At 38.0% G+C, this 19249-nt stretch overlaps 1 protein-coding gene across 1 annotated transcript in view; it reads left to right on the forward strand.

The window, feature by feature from the left end:
* The window catches only part of agbl4 (AGBL carboxypeptidase 4), a 312090-nt gene extending 296332 nt beyond the window's left edge, over positions 1 to 15758 (forward strand). Inside the window, exons 10-13 of the mRNA XM_046871130.1 lie at positions 1 to 80; positions 4631 to 4793; positions 13445 to 13541; positions 14798 to 15758. The exon at positions 1 to 80 is cut by the window's left edge and continues 73 nt beyond it. Of these exons, the coding sequence (XP_046727086.1) occupies positions 1 to 80; positions 4631 to 4793; positions 13445 to 13541; positions 14798 to 14903 (446 nt within the window). The 3' untranslated portion in view covers positions 14904 to 15758. The remainder of the gene's footprint in view (positions 81 to 4630; positions 4794 to 13444; positions 13542 to 14797) is intronic.
* The last annotated feature ends 3491 nt before the right edge of the window (positions 15759 to 19249 follow it).

Raw genomic sequence — 19249 nt, forward strand, 5'->3', positions numbered from 1 at the left:
TGTTTGAGGAGGAGGAGCGTGTACAAAGACAAGCCGTCTTCCCTCGCCTACTGTGTCACAATGCACCTGACTTCTCTCTTGTGAGTCTGCATCACACTCAACATATTATTATGAAACTTTATTTATGACTATTAATAATGGTGAATCATAACTTATACAATAATATATGATTATCAAAATAATCAATAAAACCTTGTCATTTTTAAGTTAAATAAGTGTCACTGCTATATAATTAGGTTTTCTAATAACATTTGACTTACATAACTGTTTATTTAATCCTTCTTATGAATTAATATGTGTATAATAAATCATACCAATTATTAGCAAAGGTTCCCTATGAAACGTATCTGCTCTTTCCACATTTGCAGATGGATACCATTTTTCTCTCTTCACCCGACCCTCATTTAACATTTTTTTTTTAAAGTGCAACTCTCTCCATAAATTATCAAGTTTTTCATGTTTTTCCTCTAACCTTTTCAGTTCTGCACAGTGAGCTGATAAACACACTCAATAGTGCTGAGGAGTTGTCTATAAGTGTGCGGACACGTCTTTAGCCATTTCTCCATGGACAATCTTTCAGACAAGTTAGGATCAGCATACTGATGAGGGTGTGTATGTTTGTGTGTGTGTGTGTGTGTGTGTGTGTGTGTGTGTGTGTGTGTGTGTGTGTGTGTGTGTGTGTGAAAGCAGAAAATATCAAATTAATAGAACTAACCGGTTATACGGTGCTTCTCACTTGTCAGAAAAATTTTGTCTCAAATTTCTATAAAAGATATGAACTTCTAACATTTATTTTCTAATTAAATGAAATTGTTGCCAGTGTTTGGAACCATATAAATGTAAAACTTGGAGGTTTTTGAGATATGATGTGTCTATTGTTTGTAAATGGGATTTATTGATTGCAGTGAAGTATTCGTATTAACTTAATATCAGGTGTTTCTAACCTGGAGAGTGAGCTATCTTTTAAGCTATCTTGCAGCTTTAGTGCTGTATTTGTAGTTCACTGTCTTTTCTCAGCGTTGAATTTCTCCGACCTGCATCAATGACCTTCAGAGCTCACACAGTGTGACATTTCGCAGCTCTGCCAGGAGTGTATAGCCAGAGCAATAACCTTTACTGTTCAGTCAGCCATTCAGCAGTTCTTCTCGTCTCTCAGCCATATACAAAGAGCGCACTGCAGCACACACTCGTTTCAGTTCATGATACACACACGTACACACACACGCACACGCACACACACACACAAATGTCACAATATTTAAGATATGATCTAAATGCTGACATGAAAAGGTGAGCAACACTGGGTTCTACAGTGTAAATGTGTGTTTGCATATGTGTGCATGTTTGTGCATTTGTGTGTGTGTGTAAGTGTAAGAGAGAGAGAGAGAGAGAGAGAGAGAGAGAGAGAGAGAGAAGCTAAACTAGAGAGTGTGTAAGGTGGTATATTTGGTTTAGTAAATGTATAGTGAACTAGTCATAAAATTATTAAAGCACTTGATTCCTCTTTTGCCTAAATTCCCAACATTTAGCATAAAAAATGCATAACTGTTTCCAAGATCCTGGGACATATATGTAGGTTTTGTAGTAATAGAAAAATAATAATCGCTGAGCTGTAGATTGTACTATTTTTTTTTCTTGCAATTGTAATGCTTTATTTTTATTGTTCCACTACTTTGTTATATCTCTGAAAAACTCATTCTCTCTTTTTTGTTACAGTCAGACCATGTAAGCAAAGTTTCCAATTTTAAGTATAATGCAAAGCAGGAAAATTATAGTTACACTATACAGTAATCTCTATTTATTAATCAGTTGTCCTTTACTCAACCAGAGTAAGGCATGCAAGCAACTACTTTAAATATGACACAAATGGTTCAAAGAGCAACCCTATAAAAAAAACCTGCTTTATTTACCGTGCACACATTGACAGCACTGTCATATACATATTATAACATTTAGCCCAGTTGCATAATATATACTCATAGACTCCTCATTAAATGTCAAGTAAATGTCTAGTATATCAAATGTATCTAAAGGTTACATTTGATAGACTACATCAAAGTAAACCGTGTGCAAATAGTGTGACTACTAATTTCCCAATTAGAGATATTATATGGCATTATTACAATCCTTCTAAAGCTTATTTTCAATATATTAATACAGTATTTACATTATATTAAATTATATATCAGGTTTCCATGTTTTTCATGCTAGTAGTTTTTGTATTGAACACATTTGGAAAACTTTTCAGCAAGCATTTTAAATTGTATTTCGAAAATAGATTTTAAACCTACTGTAGATTAATTAATATTAATTGATAAACTGCCCGGCACTTCAGCCAACACTTTGTCTTACAAAAATGTTTTATTAATTAAGGTGACCTGACTTGATTCTAGTGAACAATAGACATAACAAATCATTTTTAAACCATTTTGTGAGCTCGAGTGGCACAGCAGTAAATTACACAGCTTGTGGTCGGGAGATAACGAGTCCGAATCTTGGCAATAGCAGAGCAAGCATGTGCTTCTCTGACAGCTTCACGTGTCTCAAAAGAAGCACCTTAATTTCCAGATTGGTAGCCTTCTTGCATTAGGGGAAAACCAGCATTGCCGACACATTTTAGAGGTTGCAAATGACTTCATAAACAAACTTATATTTATAAAGTTGTTAAGATTATTTGCATATCAACTTACAGATTAGGTTATGTGAAGACTGAAGATTCGTTTTTGGTGCAATGGTAATCAGTGAGTAGTCATTGTAGAAAATGGTGAACTGTGATTGGTCATTGGAATAGTGAACAACGATTAGTTGATCAGTGATTGGTTGTTGGGAACAGGGTTGATCATGGTCTCGTCATTGGGAATGGCTGCTAGACTATTTTCTTTAAAATTAAATGGCTAAAGAATTCCAAAATTTTTCTAGTCTAGTGTCTATTGTCTAGGTCTATAAGGTTAGTAAGCTTGTGAAGAACTAGCTAGCTTTTACATTCTAAAGTTTAGAGTAAATCTGAGATTTGACTTAAAGTTTACTTAACTTACTTTAAGTGAGAATGCATTAATTATTATATTAAAAAAAACTAACTTTGGAATTTGGAAAATATTTGTATCTATATTTATTACTCAAGTATAGAACTATACATAAATATAATCTACTAAATCTTAGTATACTGTAAGTATATATATAAGTACTTATTGTATTATAATGTACTTTATATTGTGATCGGTTATACTATATATTTTTATAAAGCTGATACACAAGTGAGATCAGGCATTTCAGTATTTTTCCTCTCGCCATGCCTCTTTGCCTATTCAGCATCCAGATCAGGCCGCATGTTGATGAAGCCATTAGAACTGAGTCTAGGAAAGCCGCAGAACGTTCAACAATGTGCAGACTAAGCACACAGTGAAAGTTGCTAACAGAGAAAAGCTGCATAACCCCCACTCAAGGACTCCTATCATAGAAAAAAAAATAGCATTAATTATTAAAGCATAATAATGCACACACCATTGTTATACTCTGATTTTAAACAATAATTTAACTATAGAAAGGATGAGGCTTTTTTCAGTTATGTACCAGCACCAGTTATAATTAATTAATTCCATAACAATATACTGTGCTTTATGTACTTCATTTCTGGGCACATATATAAAGAATGTATTCTTATTTTACCTTGAATTCACACTTGATAAATGGTGCATAGAATGTGCTGTTGTAGGATTTCAGTGGATTTCTATCAAAAAGAGTTGGGTGGTAAACAGGTTCGTGTTTAATGTGTCTTTCACTGTACATGCTCACTGATTGCGAACTCACCATTCGACAGTTTGTGCCCATTCATTTTCAATTAGTAGTTATAAAAAAGTGCACAAGGGATTAAGCTATGGCAAGTGTCCAAAACTTGACTAACAATGCAGCAAAAAAAGTTACAACTTTAATTAAATACGACTTAAAGAAAATTAGAAGCAGCCTCCCATTGTGGCTTAGGAGCCTAGGTCCAAATAATGCCTGCAAATGATGCTTCATGTATTTTCATTTGCCATGCATGCTGAAAAATATCCTGTGCAGAATTTATTTATAGGAGTATCTAGGTGCTATGTAATGTATAGCCCCAATCTGCTGGATTGTAAAGGTTAAAAGCATATAACAAATGTCTTCCAGTAGAAGGCTTCCCAAACTGCTGGGTTTTTTTTAGTTAAAAGTAAATAGTGCCTGTACTGCATTGGAAAAAAAATAATAATAATAATAAAAATATATTAAAAAAAAACATAAAAACACTTTCATAATTAGGTTAGTTTATAAATATCAATGTAGAAAGACAGATCTCTTATGTGGTGAGTGGAATTGCCAGCGTGCATGTTCAGCAGCAAGGTGGAGAGATATATTTGTATTTAATTAATTAGTTTGGATGTCTTACAAGGTTAGACACACTTGTAGCACGATCCTGGGCTACTTAGAACATTTCAAGCTTCTTGTTGTTAATGAGTCAGAGAATGTGGACTTTACTTTTCATTTCAGACCACTGCGTTAAAATTTAGCATTAAAATAGTATAAAGTAATAAAAAAAAGTGATTTTGGTTACTTTTATCCATTATGTTTGCAAAGTGCAAATAATTCTTTCTGTGTGTTTTCACTGCAGTCTAGTACATCATTTAATCGTGACATGGTTAAAGCAGGGACAGGACGGCGCTTCCTTGGAGGTCTCCTGGATGACACATCGTACTGCTACACTCTGGAGGTGTCCTTCTACAGCTTTCTGACTGCAGGCAGCACCACGCCTATCCCATACACAGAGGACAGCTGTATCCTTCCATGTGTGTCTGTTTTACTGCTTTCCTATTCTTTCTCTCTCTCTCTAATCCTCCTCAGGTAAAACCTGTTGGTTGATGCACAGATGGAAAAATCAGCTAAGACAGAGATGTATTTAGGCTTATCTTTTTTAGTCTTGACAGAGAGGACAACTTGAGTAGAATCATCCCTAAACAAGTTTTGGGTTTCGATAGATGCACATAACTTTGTTATAGTTTCATGGAGATGCAGGTATTATTAGGCTTGGTGGCTCAGTGTGTCCTACGTGGCTCAGTTTAAGAGTTTGGTTTGGGAGGCAGATTATTTCCCTTGGAATTTAGTGCCAGTACAACATTCTGCACTGTTTTATGGGCTGATTTGGTGCAGCCAAGCCAATAATTAAAGCAGCTACACTATATCTTGCTGTATCCGCTGACTGCTGCAAACAAAATCCGATCTCTACCTGAGAGCTCTGCTACAAATGTAGCCATTGAGTGGTTTAGGCACAATGCATTCCAGCACTCCTGAGGATCATCTGTGACAAAAGGACCTGGTTTTCCAGAATTTATATGGTACAAAGCTTTGTAGGCAAAAACCAATGACCATGTCATTGTCTCCCTTTCTGAAATGATCTCTCAGTGGTCTGGGTGCAAGGTAAAACAACACATAGCTGCAGAGCTCAATAATGAAGGCCTGAGTGATAAAGTCAGTCTATTGAAATTTCTTTTTTCCTTGCCCCTGTGTTTAGCAGGTACAATGTGTATTGATTCCTTAATTATTTTTGAGTTCATTATGAAGGAGCAAGGCTTTGTTTGAATTGTGTGGGTGCACGTCATACAAGGCATACTGGCACATCACACCTTACTGACTTCCATGGATTAACTAAATGTGTTAGAGACTGATAGGGATGAGTTTATTAGGATTTAAATGTGAATACACTTGTTGCACTTAAAAAACCTCTTGTCAAATGTGAACTGTTTACAATCCCTGGAAATGTTGTTCCTATGTTTCTGACCCACCTCATGGGTCAAGGTCACTGGTTTATTCTTCAGCTTTGGTTTCACTTCTATGTGGAATTTAGTGTTTTTATTTGCCTCAGGATCCGTGTGGGTTCCTACAGGCTTTTATAAGGTGTTAATAGGTCTGTGTATGGTGTGCTGTTATTTACTGGCAGAAAAATGAGCCTGTGCTGCATCTCTGTCTTATTTGCTTTTTCTATCCGTAAATCATCTTGGATAAATCCCTGTCTTGCAGTGCTCCCTGGAGGTGCTTCAGCCCCACCATGACCCTACCCAGGATAAAGCGATTACTGAATATGAAAGACTAAATGTTCATGACCTTTCAGTACACATGGGAATGGAATCTGTTTACAATAATATATAATGTTGTTGAACCTTTTGGCATATTGGTGTTGTTATGGAATTGTGTGCCGACTTATTGTGCAGCTGAATTACAAGGTGAAAGCTATTGTATAAGAAGGACTCGAGTTCAAAGTCTAAAAAGCTTTTAAGTGAAATATCTGGAAGATGTGTGTAACCTAAGTGCCCTCTAGTGCTGGGAGAGGGCTACACTGTATATATGTAGTGGTGTATATGTCTCTGTGTCTCTGTGTCACTCCATCTCTAAAAATGTTTCTTGCCTGTATCACTCTGTCACACACCCATCTGCCAGCAGTCTCCCATTTGCTGGCTACTCTTGCAATTCTTTCTTTATTTATCTGGTGTTCACATCAGAAGGGGCCATAAAGCCTCTGACTGATGCTGTAACTTTTCCCCTTTCTCACCATTTTCCCCATGCTGCCTGTCCACTGCTCCACTGAACTGTCAACTCCAAGGCCTAGTTGGCTAGTATTCAGTAATAAGAAACCCATCCATGTAGAATTACTCAGCAGCATTGTAGATTATTTTCCCTGTGACAGCAAGAGGATGCCTGGAAAAAGAGGCAATTTACAGAGAGCTGGGAAGAGTCATAACTTAGCCAGTGATGCCCTTCTCCTTGAAAATTATCCTGACTTTGCTTAGCCCTGGACAGAGCACTGGCAAACTGGAAGGGGTGCTAATGTTAGTGTTGGCAGTTTAATGCTGTGTCCACAAACACACGCCAGTCAATCGCCACCTAATAGTGCCTCTTTTTCAACAGTGATTATACTGTAGGGCTGGTGTGGCATGGAGCATGAATAAGGGGTACCCCCTACTGAAGGTTACACACTAGCTGAGCCAATGACACAGGGAACCCGGAGAGAGTGTGTCTTTGTGTGTCCAGGTGTGTGTGTAGATGGGTTGTAGTGCAGAACCAATTAGACAGGGGGCAGTTGGCATGGTATGTAGTGCAAAGATTGGGGTCATTGAGATCAACAGAATCTGACGTGCCGTTTCTTATGGGCCAGCGAGCAGGTCTGCAGAGCGTGCAAATCACCAACAAAAACCTTTTACAAGCGGCACTTTAGAGTGGAAAAAAAAACGAGGGAGGGGGTGACAGTGACACCAGTGTAATTACCTGTACTGGAATGAACTTACACCTCATAGCGGCACACACACTTATCACATGCACATATACGTACATTCATACATACCTACATAGATACAGACATACTGTTCTGTCTCATGGTACAAATGGAACATTTTAAGAACCTAGAGAAGCAGTGTGAAGTATTCCAGCACCTTTAGTGAGTCGTACTGTGCAACTAATGTTGCATTTTTCACATTAGCACTTGAATCCTTATGCTTGTCAAATGTCCCTTATGCATCATAGGTTTACTAATGTCCCTGCTGGCAAGGAAGCATCTCCAAGAGTTGATCTCAGGTCCAGAACGATGATAAAGAAAAGAGACCGTATGATTGGAATGACCTTTTGGAGTGATGAGGCCTGATTAATGAAATCTGTAGAGCAGCCATGGCTGTAATTATAAAGATCAATTTAATGGCACATTCTTTCCACGAGACCTGTCTATTGTAAGAAAAGCTCTTGCCGTCTGGAATGGGCACAATTTCCTGTCATATTCCACATGCCACCAACCAAACAACAGCTTAATTGGTCACAGATAATACCTTGGAAGCTTCAAAGCATCGTGTTTTTTTTTTCGGAGTTGGGCTGTTGTGAAACTTTTGAAAAGGTGGGTGGCAAACTGTGATGCCAGACCATCATTAGTGCTTCAGAGACAGGTGATAGCTGAGAGAAACTGGGAGCTCGTTCAAGACTCAGCTGGGCACTTTATGGAGAGAGTTTCCTTTGCAACTTTTTTAATACCTTGCCTTGTTTTGTTGCAGAGTAAACTCCTATGGAAACAAGTCTCTGTGTCGTGTCTTAGTGTTTTGTTAAGGATGCATAGTTTCATCACCAGAGGCAGGTTAAATTAAAGGTTAGCCTTAAAATCAGAGTTAGCATTTTGTGTTAGGCTAGAGCTGCATTTATGCTTTAGAGTTATTCACATATTACTGTGACCATTTTCCAGAAAAGCCTATTTAAAAGTTACCCATTCGGAATGGGCTATGTTGCCCTTTATGGTCTGACAAGTTAATAGGTTCTTTCCCTCGTCCTGTCAGCGTGGAGGGAGAGGACTTTCACTGCTTTACCCATCATGCCATTTTCTACTGTCTTGTAGGCTGCAGATGGCTACTGAGAGAGCTGTTATCTCCAGCCTTCGGAAATAAGTGTCCCGCTCAGGCAAGCACCGATCAGCCACGTCAAATGGCCAGCTTTGGAGTCACCTTGCTTAAATGTTGCGCTGTGTCCTGAGGACAGGCCGTACTTAGAAATTGATAAAGGCCGAGAGAGTGTGTAAGCAGACAGCTTGGTGATTCCTGCTGGTCTCCACATCAATCACACCTTTTGGAGAAGACAGTCTGGCTGTTCCATGTGCTGACAGCTGTCTGCGAACTAAAGAATCAGTCTGACAACGACACCTGACTGGCATGTTTAAAAGACCACTCACACGCAGAAAACAGGATGCAAGACATGCTTGTTCATGACAATGACTTAGCATGGTTAATAAATCAAAGGGCCATCTCACATATAAATATATAAATGTAAAAACTATGGATTTCATGTATTGATGCAGGGCACAATCTACACGTAAAGGTGAAATCTTCTATTTGTTGTTGTCAAAGTCGGTTAGTTTAAAGTACATTGTCCTATAGGAGTTAACTTCTGAAAACTTCTAATGGCCTTTATGGTCCATAAAGAACTGATAGGTTTTTCTTCCCTCATCATTTCTCTCTCTGTCTCTCTTGCCTCTCTCTCTCTCCCTCTGGCTTTCAAGTAGATTCTTTCTGAAAGGGTCATCAGCTACGCTAGTTTTCTGCCCTTTGAGAACTTTATGGCATGAAATGGACATGATTGTGTGGGGTCTGTGTGTTGTGGTCTGCAGCTAATCACGCCACGCCAGCTTCACTTTCAGATCGGATGCTATACCCCCGAGTGCTTATCTCAGCCACTTAGTGCAACCTCTGTAGCCCTGTGGCCATCACATCTTGTTAATACAGATGGCACAACAGGCCTACAACAGGCCACTCTCTGCAGCTAAAATAGTAGTGTCTGTGTTTTTTTATGAATAGAGGGTGTACATAGGTTTCACTCAATGTGTAGGTGAACAGACAAACTCTGAACACACATCTAGCCAATGAAATTAGCTCTGAAATGCAAATACACACATCCAAATGAATACCTCCTGTGCTGAAGAGCACTCATTTGTCCTGCATTAGAGAGGCACATCAGACTGTGAATAGGAGCTGCAGGGGGACAATGCCAGCTCCCTTTGTGTCGTCCTGTTTGCTGTTTTAATTAGCATTGTTAATTGGCTGTTTGTGACACCCTGGTGACAAGCCTGTCACTCTGCTGTATTGATGGTGCTGATTGCCTTAATTTGTCTGCTTGTTAGCCAACGGTCGGTTAAAGACCATGGTGTCTTGTTCCTTGTCATTGGGGTATCATTGTCCGTCTGTCTGTATTGAGGGGTTGGTGCGAATAAACAACCTGGTAAACAAATCATTTGCCAACCAAGCCTCCCTCATGTCTCATCAGCCCCATTGGAGGTGCGTCCTTGAGTTTCAACAAAGATGCCAAATCGATTTAGGAAAGAGTGTGTACATAATATTAAGAACAGCAAATGCATCAATGACATCAGAGGCTTTACTGTTATTCTGCCCACTTCTGTCCTTCATCATAGAACAAACCTCCAGACAAAAGCACTAGCAGCTAAAGTTTAATTATATTACAGTATATTGTATTACAAAGAGCAGTTTTCAAAACAGAGTAGATTTCATTTTAATTCATGTGACAGAAAGAAGAATCCTCAGTATTTTTAACTGCATAAATAAATGACTAAAGGCACAGTCCCCTTTGTCTCTCTCTCCAGATAGCCACTATGAATAGAAACCAACGCTCACAATGCAGATCTTTATCCTCTTGTTATAAACACATGCTACCCTTTGTCATCAATCATATCTTTTCCTTGCTGTCACAAACAAGATCTTTGCCCTTCTCTGGCCTGTTTGTTAAAGGTGATTCCCAGGGCTACTCAATGACGCACAAACCTCCTCTCCACTGTGCGCTTTTTTAGACTCATGCCATGAAGCCTAGCCATCTTGTTCTGTGATTATGCAACACCTCTCACCTTATGTCCTGCCGGGACAGTGAATATTTTGGAAACTTCCGCAGCTTCGTGACTTCTCAACTGCTATTGCCCTATTGGCGTGGCCCAGGTTGCCATTGGCTCACTTCCAGCAGGCAATCCGAGCTCAGGAGGGTCTTGCTTGCAGCTGTGATGCTGATGAAGTCTTCTCATCTTCCTCATTGGGCCGTCCATCACCCAAATCCTGGTACGGATGTGCATGATGTGACATCACAAGCTGAGAGGCCATCTGTACGCGGCAGGCTCCTGGGCTATTTCTGTCGCTGCTGAGAGCGGGCATACTCACACAAACACAAATTGCTGGAGTTTCTGTTGATCAAGGGGAAACACAAAACTTTTTCTGAGGTCACAGCAAAAAATGCCAAGGATAATGGGGATTTGGGAAAGGCTAAATTGTAGTTTTTGATACTTTTGCCAGGTAGAGTAAATACTAAATCCATGGCCGTCAGGCTAAGAAATTCAATAAATTGGAGTCCCTCTTTTATCTTTGCTGTGTGTATATATATATATATATATATATATATATATATATATATATATATATATATATATATATATGAAGTATATGATGTATATGTATAATTCCATCAGGCTAGATTCCAGAACATGTGATGCTATAGCCTAATTTTTTCCTGGCATCCAAAAATAGTGCTTGTTTTTGGAGGGATGCAGAGGTTGCGTTTCTGGACAGATGGGCTATGAAGACAGGCAACGGAGTCCTGGAGAGAGTTCCCATCAGCCCACTGGATGAAGGATGGAGCCTAGGATGATGCCACACACTGCAGTGGCTGTCTGGGCTACAGTGAGCAAAAGGAAGATAAAGAAACTGCCATCTCTCAGAGCCAAAATGGTGTAGATCAAAAACAGATGCCAAGCTCTCTGGTAATCAAGGGGCTGTGCAACCTTGTTTTCCACCAACTTTTATTTAGCTGATAAATTGTCACATTATGTTTGGAAAATGAGATGATCATAAATAATACAGTAGTGGCATAGTAAATCAGAGAGGAACGTGATATAATTTAATCTTCACTGTTCTATTTTGCAGAGGAGATTGTACAAGATTGTGTGCGCATATTTTAAAAATGGGGTGGAAAACAGTGGGATATGGCACCAAATAATTATGTATAAGACAAGGCTACATTTGCAAATACCCATTGATTTGTGTAAAACAAATGGCTAAATAATGGATTTTGTACAAAGCAATGACTATTTTCACATTTACATTTGAGATAATAGGATCATGATTTTATCCATATACACTATATTTCCAAAAGTATTGGGTCACCTGGTCATAAGTATGGTATGTGATGTCCCAATAGATTTTGGAATGTACCATTGGATATTTGTGTTCATCAGCCACAAGGGTATTACGAAAGTCAGTTACCGATTTAGGTGAGGAGACCTGGGGTGCAGTCAGCATTCCAATTAATCCCAAAGGTGTTCAATAGGGATGAGATCAGAGCTCTATAGCAGGCCACTCAAGAGCTTCTTCTCAAAAGCATGTAAACCATATCTTAAAGGGGTTTACTTTGAGCACAGGGGCATTGCCATGCTGGAACAGGTTTAAGTAAATGCTAAATTTTATTATACCGCATCTAAAGATGTTCTATACAATTGAGTGCCTACAGCTTTGTGGTAAGAGTTTGGAGAAGAACCACCTACAGCAGGAAAGTTCAGGTGACCCAATACTTTTGGAAATATAGTGTACTTTACATTGGACTGGACACAGGGATTTGACTGCATGCAGAAATAATATGAGGAAAGCAGTTTAAAGCACAATCTACCTTGTGTTTTTTTTCTTTCTGGGGTTTTGTATCAATCAGATAGCTTTGACAGGCTGGCATGTCATATCTGCACATCAACAACCATCTGACATCGAAAGGTGAAACATTACATGTCTGCCTCAATTTATCATCTTAGTTCCTTTCTCGGAACAGTGTAACATTAAACACAACACACAGGTTTGCTACACATTTAAAATAAATGTTCTATTCTTTTTTCCAGTCTACTTTTCATCCCAATTATTTTTTGCTTGGCAAGTTGCATTTTGTTACACATGTCCCTGTAGCAATTTAAAACCAAACTGCTTGATTTTTTTTAAATAGTAAATAATATGAATTTTTTAAGCTAGTACCAATGTTCTTTTCTAACATATGAACCCATTAGATACATTACACAATAGAAAATATGCATTATTGCATGAATTGTAAAGAGCTTTCTCTCTTTGCCATTGACCATGAGAAAAAGATAAAGAGATTTTGTGTTGTTTTATCTCATAATGGTTCTTTGCTTGCCTCTTAGCATCAATAGATTGGCATCCGTGCAGCCGCATTGTAAAAGGCCTCCCAGCATTATGGTTTAGTGCTTTGGGTAATAGATGTGTTCTCTAATGTGGTCGTGGTGGAGGCGGAATATAGAAAGTCTCACAGAGTATTTGCAGCGGTTGTATGAATTTAAATAAAGCCCTAGCTGTGAATAACTGCATATATTTTTCTCCTCATGGCTAACGGAAACATGGTTGATTTACGCTCGCTAGCAGCCAAGCGCTGCCTGAGCTGTTCTGGCTCTTTACTCTGTGCATTGCTCTGCTGGGTATTAGCCAGCTATTTATTTTTGTTCTGGAAGGGTGAAAATTGGGCTTTTGTTTATATATTTATTTTTATTTCAATTAATGGCAACACATTCGAGCCTAGATTTATAGGCTCCGATGAAGTCTGCATCGTAAGATTGGCACGGCCTCGAAGGCAAAGCGATAGATTTATGTAGTCTTTCAACATACAAAGAATTGTGCCTAAGGAGATTTCACTTTTAAATGTCAGAGCTAAACAGATTTTCTCCTCAGCATGACACTGGAAACATTTAGGATTGCAACCAATATCTGAGCATGCTAAATGAATTGAAGCCTTATTTTTTGTTCTTAGAAAAATATATGGTAATTAAATAATACATGTTCTCATTCTCAGTGTTATTTTGCCTGTGATGATATTAATGTAATCACTTTGCTTTGAAATTGAGTACCTTAACAGGCACACACAGATATGAAGCTGGGTAAAAATGTGGCCCGGACATTTCTGGATTATTACAAACTAAACAGTCTGGTTGAAGACAATAAATTAACAAGTCAGTTTAGCAGGTTTGTACTTAATGATCATTTCTGACATGCCACTTTGTTTTACTGGTTATTTGTTTCAAAAGGAGACTCATTTTCTGCAAGGTGGAACATACTCAGGGATCCTATTTAGAAACATCAGGAAATTGATTTAAAGCCCCAGTCAATTTATTTTCATAATGATCTATTTTTTGGATTTCTGTTGTTTTTATCTACAGCTTCTGTTTGATATTTAACAAGATGGGTAGCACTATGTACTATGTAGAGGCAAAAGATCTACCCAATTAGCTGCTTATGTCACGTTCCCTTTCACATCAATAACAGAAATATTATGACTTCACTCCTGTTTACATGATCTCTTTGTGCAGGTAAGGGTGAGAGTAGTTCTACCTCATTTTTTAATAAAAAAAATTTAATTCACTGTGATAGAGGTCATCATGATTGTATGTAGTAGGATCCAACCTATTGCTATCAAAAGGTGAACTGTCTTTTCAGTTAATTAATCCTTTCAGCCACACTATGATGAATCCTTACCTGTAAAAATCATAAAACCAATTGGTTACTACACCACATATTACTGTGCAATAATTAAATGAGATGACTGTAAAGCTAATTTTAGCTATTTTTTAATGTGAGGTGTGTGAATGTGATATGCATGTGGCACCAGGCTTTGTCAATCATTTTAAACAACAAGTAAATTTGGGCTGACATGTTTAATCAAATTGGTTTAAAGTTTGTCATGATGTAACACAGCACATAAAGTTTAGAGCCCTAGATTAAAACCCAACATTGGCAGCTTGGTGAGGCTACAATTTTAACTCACAGCCTTCCAAACACTAGCCTACAACCATACCCACTGAACGCCTACTTAGAAGCTAGTGTAAAAACATACATTTATAAAGCTACCAGGCTTTTAATTAGAAGTAAAAAAAAAAAAAAAAAAAAAAGGAGCTATGGATATATTATACAATTTGTGAATGCTTACTTAAATTAATTTCTTTGGAATTTGAATTATGTTGCATTTAAATTTAACTAAATTAAAAGGTAGCTTAAAAATTAAGAATGCTACGCATATTGTGTGTCTGTGGATTATTACATTTGTACAATTACAACCTTTAACATTATGAATGTTAATCAGAAAAGTCAATCTGGCCTGTGTAATTAATAAGCAAAGATCCTAAAATAGACATCATATCTGATAATAACTAAAAACAAAATTTATATTGCAAACATCATTACATTGTCCTCTGAAAAACCCATCATTTTGTTTCTATTGTCAGTCTGGATGCTGCAGCTGCTGGTCACCAGGGGAGTAACGCTCGGAAAGGAAAGCATCAAAATTGGGACAAAAATGAAAGAAGATTCCAAGGAGTCAGAGACTATTGAAGCAAAATGTCATACAAGTTTCCAATCATGATTACTCAGTGCTTATCCGACACTGATGAAAAGGAATTTACTTTACAATCAGTTTCTGGGCTCTACAATAATAACTCACCTGTTATGTTCTTAACTCTCTATAAAATGCTATGGTATTGACTGTTGTAATGTCAGATATTTGTTTCCTTTGGTTTCTTTTTGCCTTTTTAAAATACCAGGAGTATGTTTCTTGTGGTTTTGGTGTTAAGCTTTATTTATTGCTTTGAAGTGATTGCATGTATTACATTAGGGTTTGGGTAGAAGTCAGACTTTCTGACTTGAGTCCAAGTACATAAAGATTATCAGTAAAAGAAAAACGTGATTATTGCATATGATATCTGTATTCAATCTACTTTATTTAATAAGAGAGTCATTACATTAAGTTTTTCTTTTTTTAAAACAAAAACTCTTAATTTCATAACTCATTTGGAACTATGTACAGTACGCACTGCTTAACTTTTTTTTCCACAGTAGTATTGCATAGCATTGGCACTGGTACAGACAATGCCACAGATCTGGAGAAAGCTGTCCATGGTTTCTGCATCAATGATCACAAACGAATTCAATATTTTGCAAAATAGTGCAAAAATAGGCGACGCCAACCACTGTGTTCTGTCGAGCAGCATTCTCTCCACAGTTCTGTGCGAAAAACCATTAAAATAATTCACGACTGAGTTCACCTAAACAAAAGACTATTCCCCCGCTTGAGATCTGACATTTTCATGAAAATGTTATGAATTTTAAAAAATATATATGATTTGATATGTTTCAGAGAGCAGTCATTGTATTTATGCTTACATTCCTAAATAAATATTTTGAGCATTATAAGAAGAATACAGTTTATTACTATTGTAGCCTTATAGAAAGTAGATCTGAGTCAACTTTTTATAGTTCCTTCTTACCTTCTTTAATTTTAATTATGTTTTTGGTTCTAAACATAGTGTGAATATTGTGTGCTGTAATCTGTCTTTCTCGCTTCCATTCTCTCAGACACAGGCAGAGGGAGGATGGCTCACGTTAGCAGTCAACAGTGCCATGAAGAGCATCGTGTATTTTTCAGACCAGTCATTTGGAATAAGTGAGGCAATCAGTCAGAACTAGCATAAACAAATGACTTGCATTTTACATGGTAGAAGAGAAGATGGAGAGAGCTAATGCAAATGAGAAAACACATCCATCTACAGATTCTTGCACACGCACACACACACACACACACACACACACACACACACACAGAGCATCTAACCTCCCCACTGTGCTGTCATTTTTTACCTGTGTCTCAAACCATTACTCCCTTTTTCTTGCATCAGTAAACCAGGCACATCATAGCCTAATTGTCCTTATGCAGCTGTGAAATGATAATATTTTCCCCTTTCTATTTTGTTGTTCTATTTTTAAACACAAGATCCCTGGCCTTGTGAATTCTCCATGAGTTTAAGCCTTACTGCAGCCTGGAGACAACACAATAAAAACACAAAGTCCATCTGGTTTTGGGCATTCAAGTCACAATTACACACGTAGTACAAACTTAACAAAGGTCAATCTGACCCATAACACACTGCTTATGTAAAACAACTTCTCCTCCATGCCAAAGTCATGTCCTACAGATTGCTGTACTAGTGAGCAATTTTCCCATTGTTATAGATATGCTATTTATACATGCTACTCTACTGTCTAATTAATCAAGTGCCATCTTTCAGTTTGCTGCCATACTGTATAGGAAAAAGGTCTAAATCACACACACACACACACACACACACACACACACACACACACACACACACATATATAGAAACAATTTGGTATGTTGTTTAAAAATGAATCATATTTGAAATTCAGGATGAGTTTCAACACACTGTGGAAACTGTAAGGGGTACAAAAACAATCTTAAACTGTCAGTGCAAACTCATGTGCATAAAATCCAAAAGTATATTGATTAAACTGTAAAATGTCCATGCAGTTATTCAGAATTGTATTCAATAAAAGTGTAAATGAGCATTACCTACAATAAAATATAATTTGTTGGGTTGTTTGGTTTAGTTGTGACTTCCAAGTCTAAGGCCTTTCAAAAAACATGACCCTAGTGAAGCCTTAACAATAATATAGCTTTTTAAAAATGGAAAAAAAACCCACATAATGGTGATTTTTAGATGAAGGCAGTGCTGTTATCCTTGGTATGTATGATTATAACATCGGAGTCATTTATTAGTGTGACTGGTGCGATGTGTGTTTGACTCTCAGTTGTGTGTATGAGGCCTGACATGCTGCTTGTCTAAAATAGTAGACTTTGTATCCACAAGGATATTAAGGGAGGTGATCATTTATCTAAATTAATGGTGGTAAATGTTCTTAATGTCCTTGCTGAACGAGCAATATTTAAATTGATTGTATAAATTGTAATGTAAATTAATGTTTCTTAGTTAATTAAAAAGCAGAGTCATTAAACCATATTAGCCGTAGTTAAGCAAAGAACAATTACTGTTCATTATATTACAAACTTTGCTCACTTAAGGTTTTTTTTTTTTTTTTTTTTAAAAAGAAGCAAAGAACCATTTGTACGTTTTGTTGAGGAGCTGGCAGATTACACTATAACCCCAGAAGTATGTGGACATCTAACCAGTGATCCAAATATGTCAAAGGTCCCCATTGACCCCCACCCACCCCCCTGTGCCAACCCTTTTTAAAGCATTACTTCAAACACTACATCTAACCATCCAGCCTATATGGGGATGTCCATAAAGTCCATAAAGACAAGGCTGATATGGGATTTTGAGTGGCCTGAGGCCTGGCCTATACCTCAACCACTGGGACCAACTGGGATGCAAGACTCCACACCAGACCTTCCCACTTGACATCACTGTCTGACCTCATGAATGCTCTTGTGGGTGATTGAGCAGAAATTCCCAGAGCCATACTACAAAAAAATTGGAAAGTGTTCCCTGAACAGTGGAGATTACCATTAAAAAAGCAAAGGAAGACCTTATATGCTGTGATTCTCTTTAATTCGATGATAACGTACACTATATGGACAAACGTATTGGGACTTTCCCAGCCATATGTGGTTCTTTTCTAAACTGTTATTGCAAGCTTTGGCACACAGTTGTACAGGGGGTCTTTGGGTGCAGTAGCATGAACTTTTTCCTTCAATTGGAGAGAGACTTGGAGACCCAAACCTGTTCCAGTATGACAATGCACCTGTGCACAAAGCAAACTCCATGAAGATATGCTATGCATGGATTGAAGAGGAAGATCCCTCGCTATAGAGCTCTGACCTCAACCCTGTTGGACACATTTGGGATGATTTGGAATGCTGACTGCACTCCAGGCTTCCTCACCTACATCAGTACCTGACTTTACTAACACACTTGTGTCTGAATGAGAACAAATCTCCACAAGCATTCCAAAATCTAGTGGAACATCTTACCAGAAGAGTGGAGGGAATTATAAGAGCAAATTAAGATTAAATGTGGAATGCGATATTTAAAAAAGCATTAACCATACTTATGACCATTTCTGTCCACACAGGCTGCCCAGGTGCTTGTTCAGTCTCTTGTCATTTCGGGACTGAACTACTGCAACTCTCTGCTAGCAGGTCTACCTCTGAAAGCTATTCGTCCACTGTTAATGATCCAAAGCATTCAACCTGCCCAAGTTCTAACACACCACCCCACTGCTGTGCTTCCTACACTGGCTTCCAGTAGCTGCATGTATCATATGCAAAACATTTTAGCTTGCCTACAAGGCCAAAAATGGATCCGCATTCTCTTACACCCTCTTACGAGCTGTGAGACCTCATCACACCTCACACTGCACCATGCTGCCTGAGATCCTCCAGCACTGCTCGACAGGTACCACCTTCTCTCAGGGTAAGAGGTAAGTATACTTTAAGGCTCTTCTCTGTTCTGGCACCGATGTGGTGGAATGAACTTCTGCTGGATCTTCAAGCGACGGGTGAAGACCTACCTTTTCCTGAAACACTTAACCTAACACTTTCCAAGTTTATTAAAAAAAATACAAAACAACTTTTAACAGAGTTGTAGGCTGATTTATCTTAAGTTGTAGATGTGTAGCTTTGTTCATTGATGGACTCAAAGCACTTTTGTACGTCGCTCTTGACAAGGGCGTCTGTTAAATGCTGAAAATGTAAATGTAAATCACCAGGTTTCCGCACATATTTGGCAATATAGTGTTTGATTGATGATTCATTCTGAAATGGACAAATATTAGTGTGTCGGGTGTCCACATACTTTTGAGCCAGGGACTATCATCACCACAACAGTCGCAGGGTTGATGGTCACGTGACCGACTTCCCGCAT

The sequence above is a fragment of the Silurus meridionalis genome, chromosome 17, assembly GCF_014805685.1.
Source record: "Silurus meridionalis isolate SWU-2019-XX chromosome 17, ASM1480568v1, whole genome shotgun sequence".
In the NCBI taxonomy this organism is placed as follows: domain Eukaryota; kingdom Metazoa; phylum Chordata; class Actinopteri; order Siluriformes; family Siluridae; genus Silurus; species Silurus meridionalis.